The sequence below is a fragment of the Microcaecilia unicolor genome, chromosome 5 (genome assembly GCF_901765095.1).
Source record: "Microcaecilia unicolor chromosome 5, aMicUni1.1, whole genome shotgun sequence".
In the NCBI taxonomy this organism is placed as follows: domain Eukaryota; kingdom Metazoa; phylum Chordata; class Amphibia; order Gymnophiona; family Siphonopidae; genus Microcaecilia; species Microcaecilia unicolor.
Genome location: NC_044035.1, coordinates 14,538,971 through 14,560,472, shown reverse-complemented (window position 1 = coordinate 14,560,472; position 21,502 = coordinate 14,538,971). Strand labels below are relative to the sequence as shown.

Here is a 21,502-nt window from a genome sequence, read left to right as displayed (position 1 = left end):
TGGGCATTTTTTTTATGAAGGAAGTCTAAAATATGTTAAGTTAAAATGTAAATTAACCAACTAATGATACTGTATCAATACATTTCCTTCACTAGATTATCTTACTTGTTCAATGAATGGATTTTTGCTCATCTGAGAATCCACTCAAGCTACACTGTTCTTTCTTCCACATACTTTGCTCAATAATAAACACAACACTTTGGCTGCTGGATGTTTCCTAATAGTTACAACACAGAGGGGAGTGGATCGGAAAAAAAACACAGCCCGATTCCTACTACTACTACTACTAACTAGCATTTCTAAAGCGCTACTAGGGTTACGCAGCGCTGTACATTTTAAACATAGAAGGACAGTCCCTGCTCAAAGAGCTTACAATCTAATAGATAAGAGTGAGACAAATATAGGACAATCAAGCCATTGTGACATCACTGATGAGGTTGGCTCTTAGGCATTGGTGGAATGAGGCATTATGACATCACAATCTCAGCTCTGGTTAAATCACTGCTATATGTAATACTACTACTTAACATTTCTAAAGCGCTACTAGGGTTACGCAGCGCTGTACATTTTAAACATAGAAGGACGGTCCCTGCTCAAAGAGCTTACAATCTAAAAGACAAGAGAACAATCTAAAGACAAGTGTACAATCTAGAGGACGAGTGAACAGTTAATCTGATAGGGTGGATAGATTAGGGCATTCTATATTTCTCAAGCGGTTAGGCGCCGAAGGCAGCATTGAAGAGGTGAGTTTTAAGCAGAGATTTGAAGATGGGTAGGGAGGGGGCTTGGCGTAGGGGTTGAGGAAGATTGTTCCAGGCATAGGGTGAGGCAAGGCAGAATGAGCGGAGCCTGGAGTTGGCAGTGGTGGAGAAGGGTACTGAGAGAAGGGCTTTGTCCTGTGAGCGGAGGTTACGGGCGGGAACATAGGGGGAGATGAGGGTGGAGAGGTAGTGAGGAGCCGCAGACTGAGTGCATTTGTAGGTAAGGAGGAGGAGCTTGAATTGTATGCGATAACTGATCGGAAGCCAGTGAAGTGATTTGAGGAGAGGGGTGATATGAGTATATCGGTTTTGGCGGAATATAAGACGTGCGGCAGCGTTCTGAACTGATTGAAGGGGGGATAGATGGCTGAGTGGGAGGCCGGTGAGGAGATTCCCTCGACTGAACTGGTTCTGCAGCAGTTGGGATTTTTGCAAAGCCCCAGTTTCAGCTGTCAGTGTCAAGGCTGGAGAGGGGGACCTGACATTATTATTTCCCAACAGAAGTCCTTCACCCAAAGGTATTCCACACAGAAAATATGAGCTTCCATTGTACTTTCTAGCCACAACTACTGTGAGAAACCATTTCCCCTCTAATTTTAGTAAATAGTGCACAGGGATGCAGTTCAATGTTTCATTATGGATACCATTACCAAATATATATGCGTGTAGAAGTCAAGCGTACAACCGCCTTGCACCTGGTATTTTGTTTTAATTACATAAAATAATAATAATACATTTTGAAATTCATCACTCCCATTCTCTTATTTGTGGAGGTCTTTATACATAAAATAAAGACTGGGTGAAATCTTTCATGCATGTGCCACACAAGCAGATAAACGGATAATATAATACGGATCTGAATGCAAGAGCAGTAACACAGGGCTCTTCTCAGGAACAATTTAGTGAGAGATTTTGCTCATTGACAAAATCCATGTCCTTTTTCTATAGGGTATATATATGCAGTGTATGGGGGGTGGCCTGTCAAAAGTCAGCGTGCATACGCACCCCTTTCTTGGGGTCTGGCAGGTGGGTCACTGTACTGGGGCGGGGGGGAGATAGCGAGAGACAGAGGTAATATTGGCGCTTTAACAGAGCAGCAGACACACTACCGCATTTGAGTGTGACAGTGGAGGTGTCCAGAGCCACTGCTCTTGTTTCGCGGACTTGAGCGGCTTTTGTCAGATTAATGTTTTTAATTTCAAACCAACTTTAATCTCAGCGCAGACAGGCAGAGAGCAGGCCAGGCAAGCAAGAGGCAGCGATAACACCCAACACTACAGTCACCGTAAACGTGTCCTGATTATCCCCAATCCCACTGGCTTCCTCCAGCGCTCAGTCTGAATGATCGGAGGGGCAGGATCTGAACTCCTATCCCAAAGAAAATGAACGCCCCCTGTCACCTCCCGGATCAGATAAACAAGCCGAGTCTTTTCTGGGTGATCAACCCCCCCCCCTCCACCCAGAACACCCCCTCCACCACCACCACCACCACACCCCTCTCCAATATTTTATAACGAAACCGCAACAGGTGCGGCCAGGGCTGAGCTTGATCGCAGCGGGTCCATCAAACATCACAGCCCATGGTGAAGGTCAAGGAGGGGGTCAGCACCCAAACCCCTCCCCCCTCCCGTTCTGCAACATCTGGGAGTTGGGACACCCACACTACCGATCTACCATCCCTGTCCTTCAGCACCACTACAGCCACAAACACCACTAATCCTTCCTTCCCCCCCCCCCTCCCTCCCTCCCTCCCCTCCCCTCCCCTCCCCACCACCCCCCGGACATTAATCAACGCAAAGAAACACCACCAAGCACCCTCCCCTCCCCCCCCCCCCAATCCTGCATCATGGGGAGCGAGAAATACCAACATTGCATACATACACACCTCCCCACCCCCCACCCCCAAACTTGCATCACCAGGAACGGGAAATACCAGCAGGCACCTCCCGATCTTACATCACCGGGAACGGGAAACACTAATACAGACACGTCTGTGCTGCAGACCGGAGAAGGCAGAGCTCTAACCCCGGCTCCCTCCCCCCAACCTCCTGCAAACTAGTGACAGGTGGAGCCGGGCCTGAGCCAGATCGCACGAGTTCATCGGGTCTTACCTTTGGCTGACATGCTGTAGGCAATCCCGGGCTCCGGAGTCAGGGGGAGGGGGCTGGATCCGGCCCTGCCGCTCTCTCGCCTTATTCTAGGGCTGGGAGGAGAATCTGAAGAGAGGGAAAGCCCGGGAGGGAGGGACCGCTGAGACTGAGGCTCGGCTGCAATCCCTAAACTGCAGGACGGTGAGAGGGAGGGAAGGAGGGAGGGAGAGAGAGAGCTGGAGCTGCAGGAGAAAGGGAGGGAGAGAAAGAGGATGGGATAGGAGGGAGAGAGTATGATGCAGGTGCTACCGAAAAGATGGAGCAATGGAAAGAATGATCAGGAGTTGTAGGAAGGGAGGGAGGGAGGGGCCAGTCCAAGACTAGGCGTTGGCCTAGGGCAGCAGCTGCAGTCAAAGCAAACTCAAAGAACCCACCAGCACATACTTGATCTGCATTATTATAGGATCTTTGCATGATGATCCTAATTGTTGAGTTTAATCATCGAAATCTGGGAGGGGGAGGGGATGCACACTAGGCAGGACTGCTGTTAAACATGTCAGGGGACCCAGGGCACAAATGTGTATCCCACATTAAACATGAGTTAGGGTGTTTTGTGGCTCTACATGAGAATTGTGATATTATGATCCCTTGTTTCATATTGTTGAAGGTCTGCATTTTCCGTATGGGTGGTATATTGGTGTATTAGGTTCTGCCCAGTGTAATATTTATGGTACAGTAAGGTTCTGAGTGTGTTTTTGCACAAAGTTGTGCATAGTGTTTTGCAGTTGAGCGATTGTGGTTAGTATATGCTTTGAGCAACCACTTTATTCTTTGACATATGATACATATCTAATATCTGAATTTAATAAAAGGTATTAATTGTGATTATTTTATTTTTATTTATTTATTTTTTCTGTGTGTTATCAGACAATTATGGATATAAGCTCTGCCCCTGGCTCCACCCCTAACCCCGCCCCCTTTAGCCTCCCCAAACAGTCCCCAACCGCCTATGAATGAAAGGAAGGAAGAATAAAAGAAGAGAGAAAAGAGGAGAAGAGCTCAGAGCTTTGGCAGCAGAATGGGGTGAGCCACTGGGGCCTTGGCCATGGCCTCATCAATATTTTGCCCAACGCAACATCAGCAACTAGAGAGCTCAGGGGAGGGCAGGGCCAGAAATTTTAGTCTGATTGGCCCTTACAGCCAAAAAGATGTTCTACTGCCTCTGGCCCAGAGGATGAAGCACCATCAGAAGAGGAGAGAGAAAGACAGGAAGGAGGAGAACCGAAAGAATGATACAGGATCTGAGGGGCAGAGAGGAGAAATGAGGAGAAGAATCCAAAGGATGATGGAGCATTATCTGAGGGAGAGAGAGAAATGAGGAGAACCAAGAGGATGGAACAGAATATGAGGAGGAGAAAAGAATAGAGGAGAACCCAAAGAATGAAGCAGGATCTGAGGAGAGCCCAGAGGATGGAGTAGGATCTGTGGAGGCGCGAGTGGCAGGAGAACCCAGAGAATGGACCAATATCTAAAAAGAGAGGGGGCGGAGTATAACCCAAAAGACGGAACTGGATCTGAGGAGGGAAACCTGGATGAAAGAGAAGGATCTGATAAGAAGGAGGAGAACCATACAATAGAAGAGTGTCTGATGATAAGAAAGAGAGGGAAAGTCCAGAGGATTAATCAGGATCTGAGGAGGAGAGAGATGTTGAAGCAAGAATTGAGAAACAGAAGGAAAGGAGGAGAATCCAGAGGATGGAACAGAATCTAAGGAGGAAAGAGAGATGGGGAGAACAGGAGAACCAAGAGAATGGAACAGAATATGAGGAGGAGAAAAGAACAGAGGAGAACCCAAAGAATGAAGCAGGATCTGAGGAGAGCCCAGAGGATGGAGTAGGATCTGTGGAGGAGCGAGTGGCAGGAGAACCCAGAGGATGGACCAATATCTAAAAAGAGAGGGGGCGGAGTATAACCCAAAAGATGGAACTGGATCTGAGGAGGGAAACCTGGATGAAAGAGAAGGATCTGATAAGAAGGAGGAGAACCATACAATAGAAGAGTGTCTGATGATAAGAAAGAGAGGGAAAGTCCAGAGGATTAATCAGGATCTGAGGAGGAGAGAGATGTTGAAGCAAGAATTGAGAAACAGAAGGAAAGGAGGAGAATCCAGAAGATGGAACAGAATCTAAGGAGAAAAGAGAGATGGGGGGAAGAGGAGAACCAACAGAATTGAACAGAATATGAGGAGGAGAAAAGAACAGAGGAGAACCCAAAGGATGAAGCAGGATCTGAGGAGAAGTTAGAGAGAGGAAAGAGGAAAATCCTAAGGAAAGAGCAGAATCTAAGGAGATGCAATCCCCCATTATATGGAGATTATTAGTGTTGGGTGAGAGGAGAGCTGGGACGTCCCTGGGTGGGAGGAAACCCAGTCCAAGAGGAGTGGTATCAAAATAAGTTGAAGAGATAATATGTTCTTGGGCTTGAGTGACAGTATGGGAGGAGTGATAGTTGATAAAAAGGATCACCAAGGGGAGAACATGATCTTTGGTTGCCTGTATCCAGGGAATCCAGCCTGGAAGCAGGAGTCAGAGCAGGGGAAGCCTATTCAAGGTCAGGGTTTAGCCCTGCGAGATGCATCCTAAAGAGTCTGTGCCTGAAGCAGTGGGATTGATAGCAGGAGCAATCGGATCAGCCTTGGATTATCACTGGCCCAACAGGATGGGTAATAACAGGAGGAGATGTACATATGTAAATAACAAGAGACTGGAGAACTGCTGTAAATATATCACAAAGGGAGAAAGGTACAAGGAATAATTGGAAAGTGGTTTGGAGTTGAGGTCGTTACCAGTTGTCTGACTTCTGAAGGACTGTATCGTTGAGTGCCCCATTGCAGGAGTTACAGTAAAAGTTGAGATGCTTTTGAAACCATCTGAGTGCTGTGTGGTTCTTGGAGGTGAGAGCGGGAACACTTGCTCTTTGGACTGGACAAGGTGAAAACATAGAGTCTGTCACAAGCTCCCAACACCCCAGATCTCTATTCTGGACCATGGACCCACTCCCAAGTTTGACTGCAGGTGAACTAGAACTGTGAATGTGGTGTTTGTGGTCTCCTGATACATCTGGTAGAATTGAGCGTGTGGCCCAGGTTGAACCCGAGCTAGTGGGCCATGAGACCCGTGTTACAGAGAAGAAAGAGAGAGGAAAGAGAATAATCCGGAGGATGGAGCAGGATATGAGGAGAACAGTCCAGAGGATGGTGCAGTATCTGTGAAGGAGAGAGAGGTAGGAAGAGAATCCAGAGCAGGACCTGAGAATTAGAGAGTTCAGAGGATAGAGTAGGATCTAAGGAAGAGAGAGAAGCAGGAGGAGAACCAGGGAATAGAGCTGGATCTGAGGAGGACAGAGAGTCCAGAGGATAGAGCAGGATCTAAGGAGGAGAGGTAGAGAGACAAAGAATGACAACCCAGAGGATGACATTGGATCTGAGGAGGAGAACCCAGACGAAGGAGCAATGTCTGAGGAGGAGGTGAGAGGGAAAAGCCAGATGATGAGGCAGGATCTGCAGAGCAGAGATAGAAAGGCAGAAGGAGAACCCAGAGAATGGAGAGATCTAAGGAGAAAGAGACAGGAGCTAAGAAACAAGATGGCAAGCGATCCGCAAAATCCAACGTGGAGACAAACAAAGCAGATCAATCAGTGATATGGTTCAAAACTTTATTTTCAGAGATTCACCCGACACAGACTGTGTTTCGCCCACAAGGGCTGCGTCAGGGGCTAATAGTCCAAGGAGGACATGAGATTGAAACGTAAAAAACCAGCAGGGTGCTTTCCTCAATCAAGGTGAAGACACAAAAGAATGGAATTTGTGATGAACCTTCTCTGTAAAAGCAGGTATCTGAATTAAAGCTGGCAAGTCACTGTGGAGGAATTTGGTAAGGAAGGGGGCAGATGGATGGTCTGGTGATCGACATACCGATTTTTAAAGTCAAATCTGCATACTTTCTCAAGACAAAGCCTTTATGAACAGCGCCTCAGTGAGGGAGGGGGGATACTTGGAATGCCCTACCGTGGCAGGTAGTGGAGATGAAAACCGTAACAGATTTTAAAAAATGCATGGGATAAACACGTAGGAATCCTATTTAGAAGGAATTGATCCAAAGAAGCTTAGCAGAGACTAGGTGGCAACACTGGTTATTGGGAAGCAAAGCCAGTATGGGGCGGACTTCTATGGTCTGTACCTTGATTGTGGTTGGGTAGATTTGGATGGGCTGGAATGGAGCTTATCAAGGGCTTCAATAACAAATTAAAAAGTTTTTTCCCCGAAAACGGCATGGACAAATCAAGTTCAGGTAGACATATATTGTGTCACTGTAGCACCTCATACCGTATGTAATGAGTGTATCTCTTCGGGCAGACTGGATGGTCTGTACAGGTCTTTATCTGCCATCATCTACTATGTTAATTGACATGTGCTGTATGGCGCATGAATTATAAGAAAAGACCAATGGTTTCCCGACATCAAATCACATCGGCTCTCGATTGAGTAGCACAACAGAGATGTAGGTTCTCACAAGAAACTTAGTGAATCTGAGTGGCCTGCAACACCAAATAGAAATTTAAAGGCCAGTTTATGCAAAAGATGAGAAAGAATGATGGAGGGGAGGGAGAAAGGAGAAGAAGCTGGTTAGGAGAGAGCAAATGGGTGGGTTATGGTGCTTGGTACACCAACTTATTTGGGGTTTAGCTCATGCCTATTTCAGTAGTAGCTCAAGGTGAGTTACATTCAGGTACACTGGGTATTTCCCTGGCCCTGAGAGGGGGGGTTGCACTTTTAAGCTTGTACCTGAGGCACTGGAAGATCACAAGGTGCAGCTACAGGATTTGAACTGGCCAGCTCTGGATGTCAAGACCAGTGCGGTAACCACTAGGCCACTCCTCCACTAGCAACATTCCATGTAGAACCTCAAATAGCAGCAACATTCCAGAATCTCAAATAGTAGCAACAGCAACATTCCATGTAGAATTTAGAATCTCAAATAGGGAAAGGGAAATGGGACTTGATATACCGCCTTTCTGTGGTTTTTCCAACTACATTCAAAGCGGTTTACATATATACAGGTACTTATTTTGTACCAGGGGCAATGGAGGGTTAAGTGACTTGCCCAGAGTCACAAGGAGCTGCAGTGGGAATTGAACTCAGTTCCCCAGGATCAAAGTCCACTGCACTAACCACTAGGCTACTCCTCCACTAGCAACATTCCACGTAGAAGCCTGCCCTTGGAGATCAGCAACGCGGCCGCGCAGGCTTCTGTTTCTGTGAGTCTGACGTCCTGCACGTACGTGTAGGATGTCAGACTCACAGAAACAGAAGCCTGCATGGCCGCATTGCTGATCTGCAAGGGCAGGCTTCTACATGGAATGTTGCTAGTGGATAGCAACATTCCATCTAGAATCTCCAATAGTACCAACATTCCATGTAGAATCTCAAATAGGGAAAGGGAAATGGGACTTGATATACCACCTTTCTGAGGTTTTTGTAACTACATTCAAAGCGGTTTACATATATTCAGGTACTTATTTTGTACCAGGGGCAACGGAGGGTTAAGTGACCTGCCCAGAGTCAGGAGGAGCTGCAGTGGGAATCGAACTCAGTTTCCCCAGGATCAAGGTCCACTGCACTAACCACTAGGCTACTCCTCCATAGCATAAATACTGTGAAATATTATGTATTTATATATTTATTTTCTTGCTTATAAACTGTCTACAAGCTTGAAAGCTATTGAAGTGGTGTACATTCAGATACAGTGGGTATTCTCTGTCCTTGGAGGTTTCCGTTAGTACTCTAAGCCTAACCAAGCTTCTTGCACATGGTGCCTATGTTTGTATCTGAGGCATCAAAGGTTAAGCGGCTTGCCCACCGTCAGACACCGCAGCAGCGGGATTTGAACTAGGCTCCCCTGATTCTCACTGCTCTAACCACATTAGGACACTCCGCCATCCCATAAAGAATTATAGTGTTAGGCTGAAAGACCAGAGGGCCTTCAAGCCCAACCTGTAGCCTTGAATTGTGTGTTTACAATACACCATGTAATAATTAGACACAAAACAGGCATCCTAATTTGGAAAAGAAATATTTCTCTTCCATATGCAATGATTTATCACAGTTTAAATTACAACTAGATGTGTATTTTACACATAGAATTTCATATGCTCTAATACAGAAATTACCCTTAAACTGGCACAGAAAATTCGAAGCTTATAATGTGTATTTTCTGTGGCGTTCCAGGAACCCAGGCTCACTGCTTAGTCAGCGGGACCTTTGAGATTTAAGGTGTGTGGGCTGTCTACCCATTCATCCACTCAGCCAATGTAGGTTACACACTGGTGATAGGAGGTCACACACATACTCTGCTGGCCACTTTGTGTAATTAATACGGCTCAGTGAGACCCAGAAGCCCATTAATCACTATGCACAACTTCATAATTAACACGGATCAGTGAGTCTATATTGTCCATTTCTCATTACATCTATTTCAGGCTTTCACTGCTAATCTTGTGCATTTACTGGAAGCTGTTTGTTTCAAACAAGGAGGATATGAACCCTTCAACTAAGGTGAACAGATGTGAGTATGAACTACTGTGTCCTCTGCAAAGCACAAACTAGCTTCCTATATTTATTTATTTATTTATTGCATTTGTACCCCACATTTTCCCACCTATTTGCAGGCTCAATGTGGCTTACATAGTATCGTCAAAGGCGTTTGCCCAGTCAGTGGATAACAAATACAAAGTTGTATAGTGATCGTATGAGGTATAAGTGGAGGGCCGGAATGGATGAAGATTGCGTGTTGTCCTGTTCGATCATAGTCATGCTGTGTTGGTAGGTGAAGAGGGTTACGTGGGGTCGTTGGGGTAGGCCTTCTTGAAGAGGTTGGTTTTTAGTGATTTCCTGAAGTTCAAGTGGTCGTGGATTGTTTTCACAGCTTTTGGGAGCCCATTCCATAGTTGTGCGCTTATGTAGGAGAAGCCGGAGGCGTAAGTTGTTTTGTATTTCAGGCCTTTGCAATTTGGGTAATGTAGGTTTAGGTAGGATCTTGATGATCTGACTTTGTTTCTTATTGGTAAGTCTATGAGGTCTGTCATGTATTCTGGGTCTACGCCTTATATGATTTTGTGGACTAAGGTGCAGATTTTGAAAATGATCCGTTCTTTGATTGGGAGCCAATGCAACTTTTCTCGGAGGGGTTTGGCACTTTTGAAGCGTGTTTTGCTGAATATCAGCCTGGCTGCTTTATTTTGGGCAGTCTGGAGTTTTTTTATGAGTTGTTCTTTGCAGCCCGCGTAAATTCCATTGCAATAATCTGCATGGCTTAGGACCATTGATCTTCTGATCCTATAGGATCTTTGGGTGATCATCTGAAGCTGTGAGGAATAAATAATGTTTTTTGGGGAAAAAAAAGTGTGTCCTATGTAAGGTGGCAGAGATGCAAATGGATTTGGAAAAAGTTCCCATGCTTCAAGCGCTACAAAAAGGCAATGTTATATTATAGTGCCACCTACTGGCTAACTCTGCACTTGTTCAATTGGCAGTCTCGCACCTATCGTAACAGCCTAAGGGCCTCTTTTACAAAGCCGTACTACCGATTCCCGGTGCGACAAATGCGAGGAAGTCTATTTAATTCCTATGGGCTTCCTCTCATTTGCCACGTGGGAATCAGTAGTGTGACTTTGTAAAAGAAGCCCTAAGTAAAAAGGTAAAAGGGGTAAAAGGTCACGGATCTGGTAGATCTTTCCGTGGACAACCAAAGTGGTTTATATTTATTATATGCAGGTACATTCTCTGTCCCTAACGGGCTAACGTTCTAATTTTTCTATACCTGGGGCAATGACAGGTTAAGCGATTTAAATCCTTGGAGATGGGGGAGGTTCTGCAGGATTGGAAAACAGTAAATGTAGTCCCTCTTCACAAAAGTGGAAACAGAAAAGAAGTAGGAAACTATAGGCAGGAAAGCCTTACTTCATTGATTGGAAAGGTAATGGACGCACTGCTCAAGGAAAGGATAGCGAGTTTCCTGGAATCCAATGGGTTACACGATCCAAGGCAGCATGGTTTCACGAAAGGAAAATCGTACTGGGCATGTGCTGGATGTAGTCTACTTGGATTTCAGAAAGGCCTTGGACACAGTTCCTCCTAGGATGCTTATAAATAAACTCAGTGGGCTAAAGTTTGGACATAAAGAGATGGGCTGGATTGGGAACTGGTTGACTGACAGACGGCAGAGGGTTGTGGTAAATGGAGCTTACTCAGAGGATGGAAAAGTAAGTAATCGAGTACCTCAGAGATCGGTACTGGGGTCGATTTTATTCAACCTATTTGTGAGCGACATTGCAGAAGAGTTAAATGGAAAAATTTGCCGTTTTCTGTGGATGACAGCAAGATTTGCAACAGAGTGGACTCCTCAGAGGGAGTGGACAACATGAGAAAAGATCTACAAAAATGGTCAAATGTTTGGCAGTTAAAATTTAATGCGAAGCACAGAGTAATGTACTTGGGGTGTAGAAATCCAAAAAAACAGTATGCACTAGAGGGTGAGAGACTGACACACATGAAGGGCCATCAAGAGGGGGGGCAGGGGGGACAAAATTCCCCGGGCCCAGGCCTCCAAGGGGGGCCCAGCGCCGGGGTCAGGCCGCTGGCGCTGCAGTCCCTGGTCTCACCTGCCTGCCTCCTCAGCTCCAGGCCCCCTGCATTCGAAGCGGCAGTCACAGATCGCCTCCCTTCGGGCCTTCCCTCCCTGTGTCCCGCCCTCATGGAATCCGGAAGTTACATCAGACAAGGGCGGGACAGGGAGGGAAGGTAAGGCCAGAACTGAAGAGAGGCAATCTGCGACTGCCGCCTTGAATGCAGGGGGCCCGGAGCCAAGGAGGCAGACAGGTGAGACTGGGGACTGCAGCAGCGGGGGGAGCGATGGGGGGGGGGCGGCCGCAGCGGGGGGAGCAGCAGGGGCAGCAGCGGCGGGGGGGGGGGGGAGGCGGGGCGGCCTTGCCCCGGGCTTGGCCTAGTCTCTCGGTGGCCCTGCACACACAGATCAGGAGAGAAGACCTTGGGGTGATAGTGTATGAGGATCTCAAGGCAGTGAAATATTCTTCGGGCAGTAGCAGCTGCCCCGAAGAATGTTAGGCTGCGTAGAGAGAGGCATAACCAGCAGAAGAAAGGAGGTGTCGATGCCCCTGTACAAGTTATTGGTGAGGCCCCACTTGGAGTATTGTGTCCAGTTTTGGAGACCGAATCTCTTCAAGGACATAAAAGGACTTGAGGAGGTTCAGAGGAAGGCGACAAAAATGGTACAGACGAATGAGAAGAGACTGGAGGACTTGAATATGTATACGCTAGAGAAAAGGAGAGAGAGCGAGGTGATATGATACAGACATATAAGTACTTGAAAGGTATTAATATACAAACAAACCTTTTCCCGAGACGTAGGGGCGGTAAAACTAGAGGACATGAACGAAGGTTACAGGGAGGTAGAAATAGGAGTAACGTCAGGAAATACATTTTCACAGAGAGGGTGGTGGATGCCTGGAACATCCTTTCAGGAGAGGTGGTAGGGTCAAAAACAGCGACTGAATTAAAAAATGCATGGGATAGATACAGGAGATGCTTAAAGAGAAATACAACATGGCTGTTGATGTACGTTTATTTATTTTTATTTATTACATTTGTATCCCACATTTTCCCACCCATTTGCAGGCTCAATGTGGCTTACATAGTACCGTAAAGGCGTTCGCCAATTCCAGTATGAACAAATACAGTAATGTTGTGGTAGAATAAGGTTCGTGTGTACAGACACATTAGGGAATCGTAGAGAGGAAGAGTTATTATATATCCATTACGAGCTTTGGTTTCTTTGTGTTGCAGGGTTCAGGCATTTAAGTTGGGTCGGTAGGGTATACCATAAGTACATAAGTACATAAGTAGTGCCATACTGGGAAAGACCAAAGGTCCATCTAGCCCAGCATCCTGTCACCGACAGTGGCCAATCCAGGTCAAGGGCACCTGGCACGCTCCCTAAACGTAAAAACATTCTAGACAAGTTATACCTAAAAATGCGGAATTTTTCCAAGTCCATTTAATAGCGGTCTATGGACTTGTCCTTTAGGAATCTATCTAACCCCTTTTTAAACTCCGTCAAGCTAACCGCCCGTACCACGTTCTCCGGCAACGAATTCCAGAGTCTAATTACACGTTGGGTGAAGAAAAATTTTCTCCGATTCGTTTTAAATTTACCACACTGTAGCTTCAACTCATGCCCTCTAGTCCTAGTATTTTTGGATAGCGTGAACAGTCGCTTCACATCCACCCGATCCATTCCACTCATTATTTTATACACTTCTATCATATCTCCCCTCAGCCATCTCTTCTCCAAGCTGAAAAGCCCTAGCCTTCTCAGCCTCTCTTCATAGGAAAGTCGTCCCATCCCCACTATCATTTTCGTCGCCCTTCGCTGTACCTTTTCCAATTCTACTATATCTTTTTTGAGATACGGAGACCAGTACCTTTTTGAACAGGTTAGTTTTTAATGATGGGCAATAGGTATAAGTTTATCTGTCCTTTTTAAAATGTTTAATTTTTATTCATTACCTTTAAAAGTGGATTAACACGGCTACCACACCATTTTATCCAAGAGGGAATGCTGAAATTCAGGACCTCTGGGGTGGCATTCTCAGAAATGTTCCCTGTTCCATGCACAAGCTCCATCGTCTCAATATGTGGTTGAACCATTAATGCAGGGGAGAGGGCTTTGGGCTTGTTAGGAAATGGGCAACATTCTAGTGTTGGGGGAGTTTATTCTGAAAGAATGGGCTCCACCTTTACCAGGGGTGGGACCTGGCTGCTGGTGCTAATATTTATAAAATGATAATTAGCAGCTTTTAAATTAGACCACATGGGAAAACCAACAGTCATTCAGGAGTGCATGGTTCAGAGTAAGGTATCTTCAAAATATACCAGCAAAACAGGGAGCTTAGATAATCCCAATAGAGAGATTGCATTAAAGCTAAAAATGGCACACGTAGCTTTAAGGAAAGAGCAGAGTTAAAAAAAAAAAAACCCAAAAGTATTCCTATCAACTGTTATCCACAGACAGTACAAACAGCAGCAGTGATCCAAGGAAGGATAAGACAGCAAAAGCCACTCAAATGTAACTTTAATGGAAACTAGACCCAACCTGGCCAAGTTTTGGATAGCCTTCATCAGGGGTCACATTGTTTCCAAATATTTTTTTCTGGTAAATGCAAAAGTAGCCAATATATACTGTGCAGGCTCAAGCAATATATCAAATGCTTTAAAATAAAAAAAAATTGAGCCTCCCATGGCTCCAAAAACAAGTGTGCCACTCTGGAGCACCCACACCTGTGGCAGGACTGTAGCTCACACCCCTCCCCCAGAGGTTTAAAAAAAATCAGGTTACATATAGGAAGCTTTCAAATAAAGAAAAAAAGCTGTCAAATTAAAAAACCCCGCATATAAGCAGTCATAAACCTCACACGTTTGCTATTGATTTCAATAACATCTGCAATTGTTTGGGGTCACACAATATGGCAGCTGCATGGGGGAGATGGCTTCAACTTTTTGACGTTATGCCGGCTCCTGTCATAAAACTATGAAGAGTTTCAGTCTCTGGTGACCAGAGCTGATATTGTGATGTCATAATACCTCTTTCCACCAGTGACTAAGAGCCAACCTCATTAGTGATGTCACAGTGGCTTGATTGCCCTATACTTGGCCCACAAGTAAAGCAGTGATATTCATTTCTAGTGACATTTAATTTTTTATTTAATTAAGGGAGGCAGTTATCAACGTGGGCTATCATTAAGATGTGTTATTTTAGCACAGGGTACCATTTTAGGCAATGAGACGACTCGTGGAAAAATAACCCGTCTTAACGGTAGCCCACATTTTATTTATTTATTACATTTGTACCCCATGCTTTCCCACACGTGGCAGGCTCAATGCGGCTTACATAGTAACAATATAAGAATGACAAAGTCGTAAGAAGAATATACAGTTTGTGGTAAACGCAAAACTAATGGGGTTAACGGATCAGTAAGTTAAACACAGGAGGAATTGGGATCAAAGGGAAATGAGCGTTGGGAGGTGGGCGTAGAAAGATGAAAAGGAATGGATATGGGATAGCAAAAAGGATAATGGGAAACATGGTCAGTGTATAACTTTTGTCAATAAGAATCATGTGGGCAAGTTTTGATTAGGTTGGATCGTTAGGGTAGGCTATCTTGAAGAGATGGGTCTTCAGTGCTTTTCTGAAGGGCACATTGATAAGTTCCCCACTCACTCCTGTGAAATATTAACCTCTTTGTTTTATTGTTTGGTAATATAATGGAGTGTCCTCTTATTTTAATGCTGCTCATCACAGACAGGCATTGACAGGGAGTTCATGTGATCCATGCGAAGAATGGACGCTTGTGACATCATGGTCATTTGAATTGAAGATCTACGTATTGGAAACCAGCCCTGTGGCCTGGGGGCTAGCACACTGGCTTCCACATGGGGAGTTTCAAAACATAGGTCTTTATTGAGGCACCAACAATAGACCCAAGACGGGGCCGTGTTTCGGCGGATATGGCCACCTGCTTCAGGGGTCAATTGCAACACTTAAGAGGCTTCAAAGCTTCATGTAGTTCCCAAACGTGAGACAGCTCTGTAGAGCCGATTTAGACAAGAATCGCCATGGAGACACTGCAGGATTGCATCGGCGCCACACTGCCACACTAGTGGGCAAATTCAGGGTCCGCATTAGCTGGGCTTAGGAGGTAGCCCAAACTCATGGCCCTGAGGGTTGTTGCTGTGATGGTTGGGCCAAGATGAGAGGGAGCTATGCAAAAAATAGGGAGAAAACCCTGTGGAGTCATAAATGAAACCTCTGCTCACTGTGGCCCAACTGAGGCTTCTTCCCACTTAGTGGAAGCCCGAAGGAACAGGATAAAGTTGCTGAGGGAAAAAAAAAACGTTGAATACATTTGTATATCAATTCTTTTTGTTGATAATCATGGTCTTCCAGATGGTAAAGATGACTCACAACATCTTTGTTTCTACAAACTGAGCGTAAGGATAAAAGGAAAACAATGTTACTTCTCCATGTGTTTCTGAGTATTAATGGATTTCTTGCAGTGCCAGTCCCAACTATAGGCAAACATGGCGGTACCCTCTCTGGGCCCAGACAGAAAGGGGATCAAAAAGGGAAAAAAAGTGATATCACATGTGCTGAACAATGGTCTGCATAATAGCACCACTGTTTCTAGGTGAACAACAAGGCAAGAAATCCCACCAAAGTGGCCCCATAGTACAGCAAGAAGGAAGGAGGGACCAGAGGCCCATTGCCTGAAAACAAGTAATTACTCATGGCAGCAACAGGAGAAAAAAATCAGTACAGGGCCTGTGAGGAGACACGTACTCCCCAGCCCTGCAACATTCACATCCTCACTTCCCACACAAGCTTCCTGTTGACCCAGAAACCGAGGTCAGGTGCAAATACCAATGTAGGGCCTGAAAGCATATACCGCCCTCCCCCCCAACAAGCTATGGGCCAGCTTTCCCTAATCAATGTGGAAACTCAAGAGATTAAAACCTTTCTTCCCAAGAGCCATCTTCCGCAACCTGGTACAATCGATGGTGCTAAGTCATCTAGACTATTGCAATGCGCTTTATGCTGGCTGCAAGGAGTATATCATCAAGAAACTCCAAACAACTCAGAACACCTCAGCTAGCCTAATATTTGGAAGAAAACAAAATACGAAAGCGCTAAACCCCTAAGAGAGAAGCTGCAATGGCTTCCAGTCAAAGAACGTTACCGTGTTCAAAATATGCACTCTGGTTCACAAGGTTATTCACGGAAACGCGCCGGCCTACATGTCAGACCTTATTGATCTTCCACCCAGAAACGCTAAAAGATCATCGAGCACATTCCTAGGACTCCACTTTCCAAGCTGTAAAGGCCTAAAATACAAGTTAGTACATGCGTCTAGTTTTTCGTACATCGGCACGAAGATGTGGAATGCACTGCCACCTGACCTGAAAACTATTCACGACCTAAGCAACTTCCGGAAATCATTAAAAACTTATCTTTTCAACAAGGCCTACCATAGCAATCAACAATAGGAATTCTAACACGCCGCTAATCACTTGATATTCTGACTACTTGTTCATTGTACTGATCACATCCATTGTCACGCTTATTCAGTATGTAACTAATTGTTCCCTACTCTTTAACGATGCTTGTCTTGTTGTAATATTGTAAGCCACATTGAGCCTGCAAATAGGTGGGAAAATGTGGAATACAAATGCAATAAATAAATAATCGCTGAATGGTCCTGAGCCAGCCCAAAAGAGGTAAGGGGAAGAGAGAGCCAGAGATATAAGGGGTGGACTTGGGAAAGACTATGGGATTTTTTTTTTTTGTTACATTTGTATCCCGCGCTTTCCCACCCATGGCAGGCTCAATGCGGCTTACACGGGGCAATGGAGGGTTAAGTGACTTGCCCAGAGTCACAAGGAGCTGCCTGTGCTGGGAATCGAACTCAGTTCCTCAGTTTCCCAGGACCAAAGTCCACCACCCTAACCACTAGGCCACTCAGGACCCATGGAGGAAATCTGTAGAGATGGAGCTAAGAGGAAGAGGACCTGGCAGAGGCATAGCCAAACTTGGTATTTTGGATGGGTCCAGAGTTAAATTGGATGGGCCCTTCCACGCACGCCTGCTGCTGCCGCCTTCCCCCCCCCCCCCCCCCCAACCACACATCTTCCCGGAGATATTTTTTTAAGAAACCAGATTTTTTTTTCACCTACCCCACATCTTCTCCCCCTCCTCCGCAGCGTCCCAACATCTGCGCTCCTGTCTCTGAACCCATTCCCTCCCTTGTGTCGGTACAGGTGTCCCCAGCGCCTGCAGCGATTCATTCTCGCTGCTTGAGCCGGCCCTACAGGCTTCCATCTGGTGTGTCCCGCCTTCGCTGATGTCATTGCCTGTTTCCTGTATGGCGGAACGTGGCAGATGGAAGACTGCAGGGCCGGCACAAGCAGCGAGAATGAATCACTGCAGGCGCCGGGGACGCCTGTACAGACACTGAGGCGGGAAGGGGTTCAGAGACAGGAGCGCAGATGCCGAGATGCCGTGGAGAGAGGGGAAGAGAATAGTCAACCAGTTCCTAATCCAGTTCACCACTTCGGGTCCTATCTTCAGCCCATCCAGTTTATTTAAGAGCCTCCTGTGGGGAACCGTGTCAAAAGCTTTGCTGAAATCTAAGTAGATTACATCCATAGCTCGTCCCTGATTCAATTCTCCTGTCACCCAATCAAAGAACTCAATGAGATTCGTTTGGCACAATTTCCCTTTCGTAAAACCATGTTGTCTCGGATCTTGCAACTTATTGACTTCCAGGAAATTCACTATCCTTTCCTTCAGCATCGCTTCCATTACTTTTCCAATAACCGAAGTGAGGCTTACTGGCCTGTAGTTTCCAGCTTCTTCCCTATCACCACTTTTGTGAAGAGGTACCACCTCCGCCGTTCTCCAATCCCACAGAACCTCTCCCGTCTCCAAGGATTTATTAAACAAATCTTTAAGAGGACCCGCTAGAACTTCTCTGAGCTCCCTCAATATCCTGGGGTGGATCCAGTCCGGTTCCATGCTTTGTCCACCTTTATTTATTTATTGCATTTGTATCCCACATTATCCCACCTCTTTGCAGGCTCAATGTGGCTTACAATTCATCAAGGAAATTGGAAATAGAAGAGAATATACATTTGGTTTACAGAGGGTATTCGTTACATGGTGTTGAAATACATAATAGTTTTAAAGTAAAAGACATTATAAGACATTTCTGGATATATTAAAGAATATACAGTTACACGTGCTGATCTTTGTGATATATCTTGTCGAAGAGATAGGTTTTCAATAGTTTACGGAAATTGGTCAATTCATAGACCGTCTTCAGGTTGCGTGGTAACGCGTTCCAGAGCTGTGTGCTCATATAGGAAAAGGTAGATGCGTGCATTAATTTGTATTTCAGACCTTTACACTTGGGAGGATGAAGATTAAGGAATGTGCGAGAAGATTTTTTTGCGTTCCTGGGTGGTAGTTCTATTAGGTCTGACATGTAGGCTGGGGCATCACCATGGATGATTTTATGGACTAGGGTACAGAGTTTGAACGTGATGCGTTCTTTAAGTGGGAGCCAGTGTAGTTTCTCTCGTAGAGGTTTCGCACTTGCCGAATATTAGTCTGGCTGCCGTGTTCTGGGCTGTCTGGAGTTTTTTTTTTTTTAGTATTTGCTCTTTGCAGCCAGCGTAGAGTGAGTTACAATAGTCCAGATGACTGAGTACCAATGATTGTACCAGATTGCGGAAGACAGTCCTTGGAAAAAATGGTCTGATTCTTTTTAGTTTCCACATTGAATGAAACATCTTCTTAGTTATGTTTTTCGCAGGACTCTCAAGTGTTAGGTGTCGATCAATGGTGACTCCAAGAATTTTTAGGGTGTCCGAGACTGGTAAATTTATTCTTATTGTATTGCGAGGTGAGTACTAGGCATTGGGTTTTTTCTGCATTAAGTTTCAGCTGAAATGCATTTGCCCAGGAGTTCATATGTAGGCTTTGCTTGATTTCGTTGGAGATTTCCCTTAGATCTTGTTTGAATGGGATGAAGATCGTTACATCATCAGCATATATATGTGGGTTTAGGTTCATATTCGATAGTAGTTTGGCCAGGGGTGTCATCATTAGGTTGAATATGGTCGGTGAGAGTGGGGATCCCTGCGGGAGTCCGCATTCAGGTGTCCATGTAGCTGATGTAGTCGAGTTTGATGTCACTTGATATGAGCGTGTAGTTAGAAACCCCTTGAACCAGTTGAGAACGTTGCCTCCGATTCCGAAGTATTCGAGGATGTGTAATAAAATTCCATGGTCAACCATGTCAAATGCACTTGACATGTCGAATTGTAACAGTAGTATGTTATTGCCGTTTGCTATCAATTGTTTGAGTTGGGTCATGAGCGTAACTAGTACGGTTTTGGTACTGTGATTAGAGCGAAATCCTGACTGGGAATCGTGTAATATTGAGAACTTGTTTAGATATTCTGTGAGTTGTTTAGTCACGATACCTTCTGTTATTTTGGTAATTAAGGGAATGGATGCTACTGGTCTATAGTTCATTAGCATTTTTCTTTGCATCCTTAGGTATAGGTGTGAGTAAAATATTACCTTTCTCGCTTGGGAAGAGTCCATTTTGTAGCATGAAGTTCACGTGGTTTGTTAGGTCCGTTATAAATTGTTGAGGGGCCGACTTCATGAGGTTGTTTGGGCATGTATCTAGTTTGCAGTGAGATTTGGCGAATCTTTTAAGCATTTGTGAGATAAGGTTTCCTAGTTGTTCATACACACTCTCTTCCGTGAACTGTGCTATATCCACTCCATTCTCATATGTACTTCTGCCAGTCAATCGCGGTCCTTCTCCAAGATTTTCTTCTGTGAAAACAGAACAAAAGTATCTATTTAGCAAATTTGCTGTTTCTTCATCATTATCTACATAGCGGTTCGCAGCATCTTTCAGTCTCACAATTCCCTTTTTAGTCATTTTCCTTTCACTAATATACCTGACAAAATTTTTGTCACCCCTCCTTACCTTTCGAGCCATTTGTTCTTCCGCTTTCGCCAAACGTATCTCTCTCTTGGCTTCCTTAAGTTTCATCCGGTATTCCTCTCCGTGTTCCTCTTCTTGAGTTTTTCTGGAACGCCAACTCTTTAGCCTTAATTTTCTCAGCCACTTGCTTGGAGAACCAAATCGGTTTCCTTTTTCTCTTGCTTTTATTTACTCTCCTTACATAAAGGTTTGTGGCCCTATTTATAGTTTCTTTAAGCCTGGACCACTGCCCTTCCGCTTCTCGTACGTCCTCCCAGTCCATCAGCTCCTTCCTCAGGTAATCTGCTTCTTGCTGGCCTCCCACTTAGTCACCTCTCCCCTCTCCGGTCGGTTCAAAACTCTGCTGCCCGTCTCGTCTTCCGCCAGGGTTGCTTTACTCATACTACCCCTCTCCTCAAGACCCTTCACTGGCTCCCTATCCGTTTTCGCATCCTGTTCAAACTTCTTCTACTAACCTATAAATGTACTCACTCTGCTGCTCCCCAGTATCTCTCCACACTCGTCCTTCCCTACACCCCTTCCCGTGCACTCCACTCCATGGATAAATCCTTCTTATCTGTTCCCTTCTCCACTACTGCCAACTCCAGACTTCGCGCCTTCTGTCTCGCTGCACCCTACGCCTGGAATAAACTTCCTGAGCCCCTACGTCTTGCCCCATCCTTGGCCACCTTTAAATCTAGACTGAAAGCCCACCTCTTTAACATTGCTTTTGACTCGTAACCACTTGTAACCACTCGCCTCCACCTACCCTCCTCTCTTCCTTCCCGTTCACATTAATTGATTTGATTTGCTTACTTTATTTATTTTTTGTCTATTAGATTGTAAGCTCTTTGAGCAGGGACTGTCTTTCTTCTATGTTTGTGCAGCGCTGCGTATGCCTTGTAGCGCTATAGAAATGCTAAATAGTAGTAGTAGTAGTAGTAGTATTCCCCCATT

General features: G+C 45.3%; 1 protein-coding gene across 1 annotated transcript in view; it reads right to left on the bottom strand.

Annotated features, from left to right (window-relative positions):
- The window catches only part of LOC115471043 (actin-binding LIM protein 1-like), a 264,144-nt gene extending 261,007 nt beyond the window's left edge, over window positions 1–3,137 (bottom strand). The window contains exon 1 of the mRNA XM_030204711.1: window positions 2,873–3,137. Coding sequence (XP_030060571.1) covers window positions 2,873–2,885 — 13 coding nt within the window. The 5' untranslated portion in view covers window positions 2,886–3,137. The remainder of the gene's footprint in view (window positions 1–2,872) is intronic.
- Window positions 3,138–21,502: the final 18,365 nt, after the last annotated feature.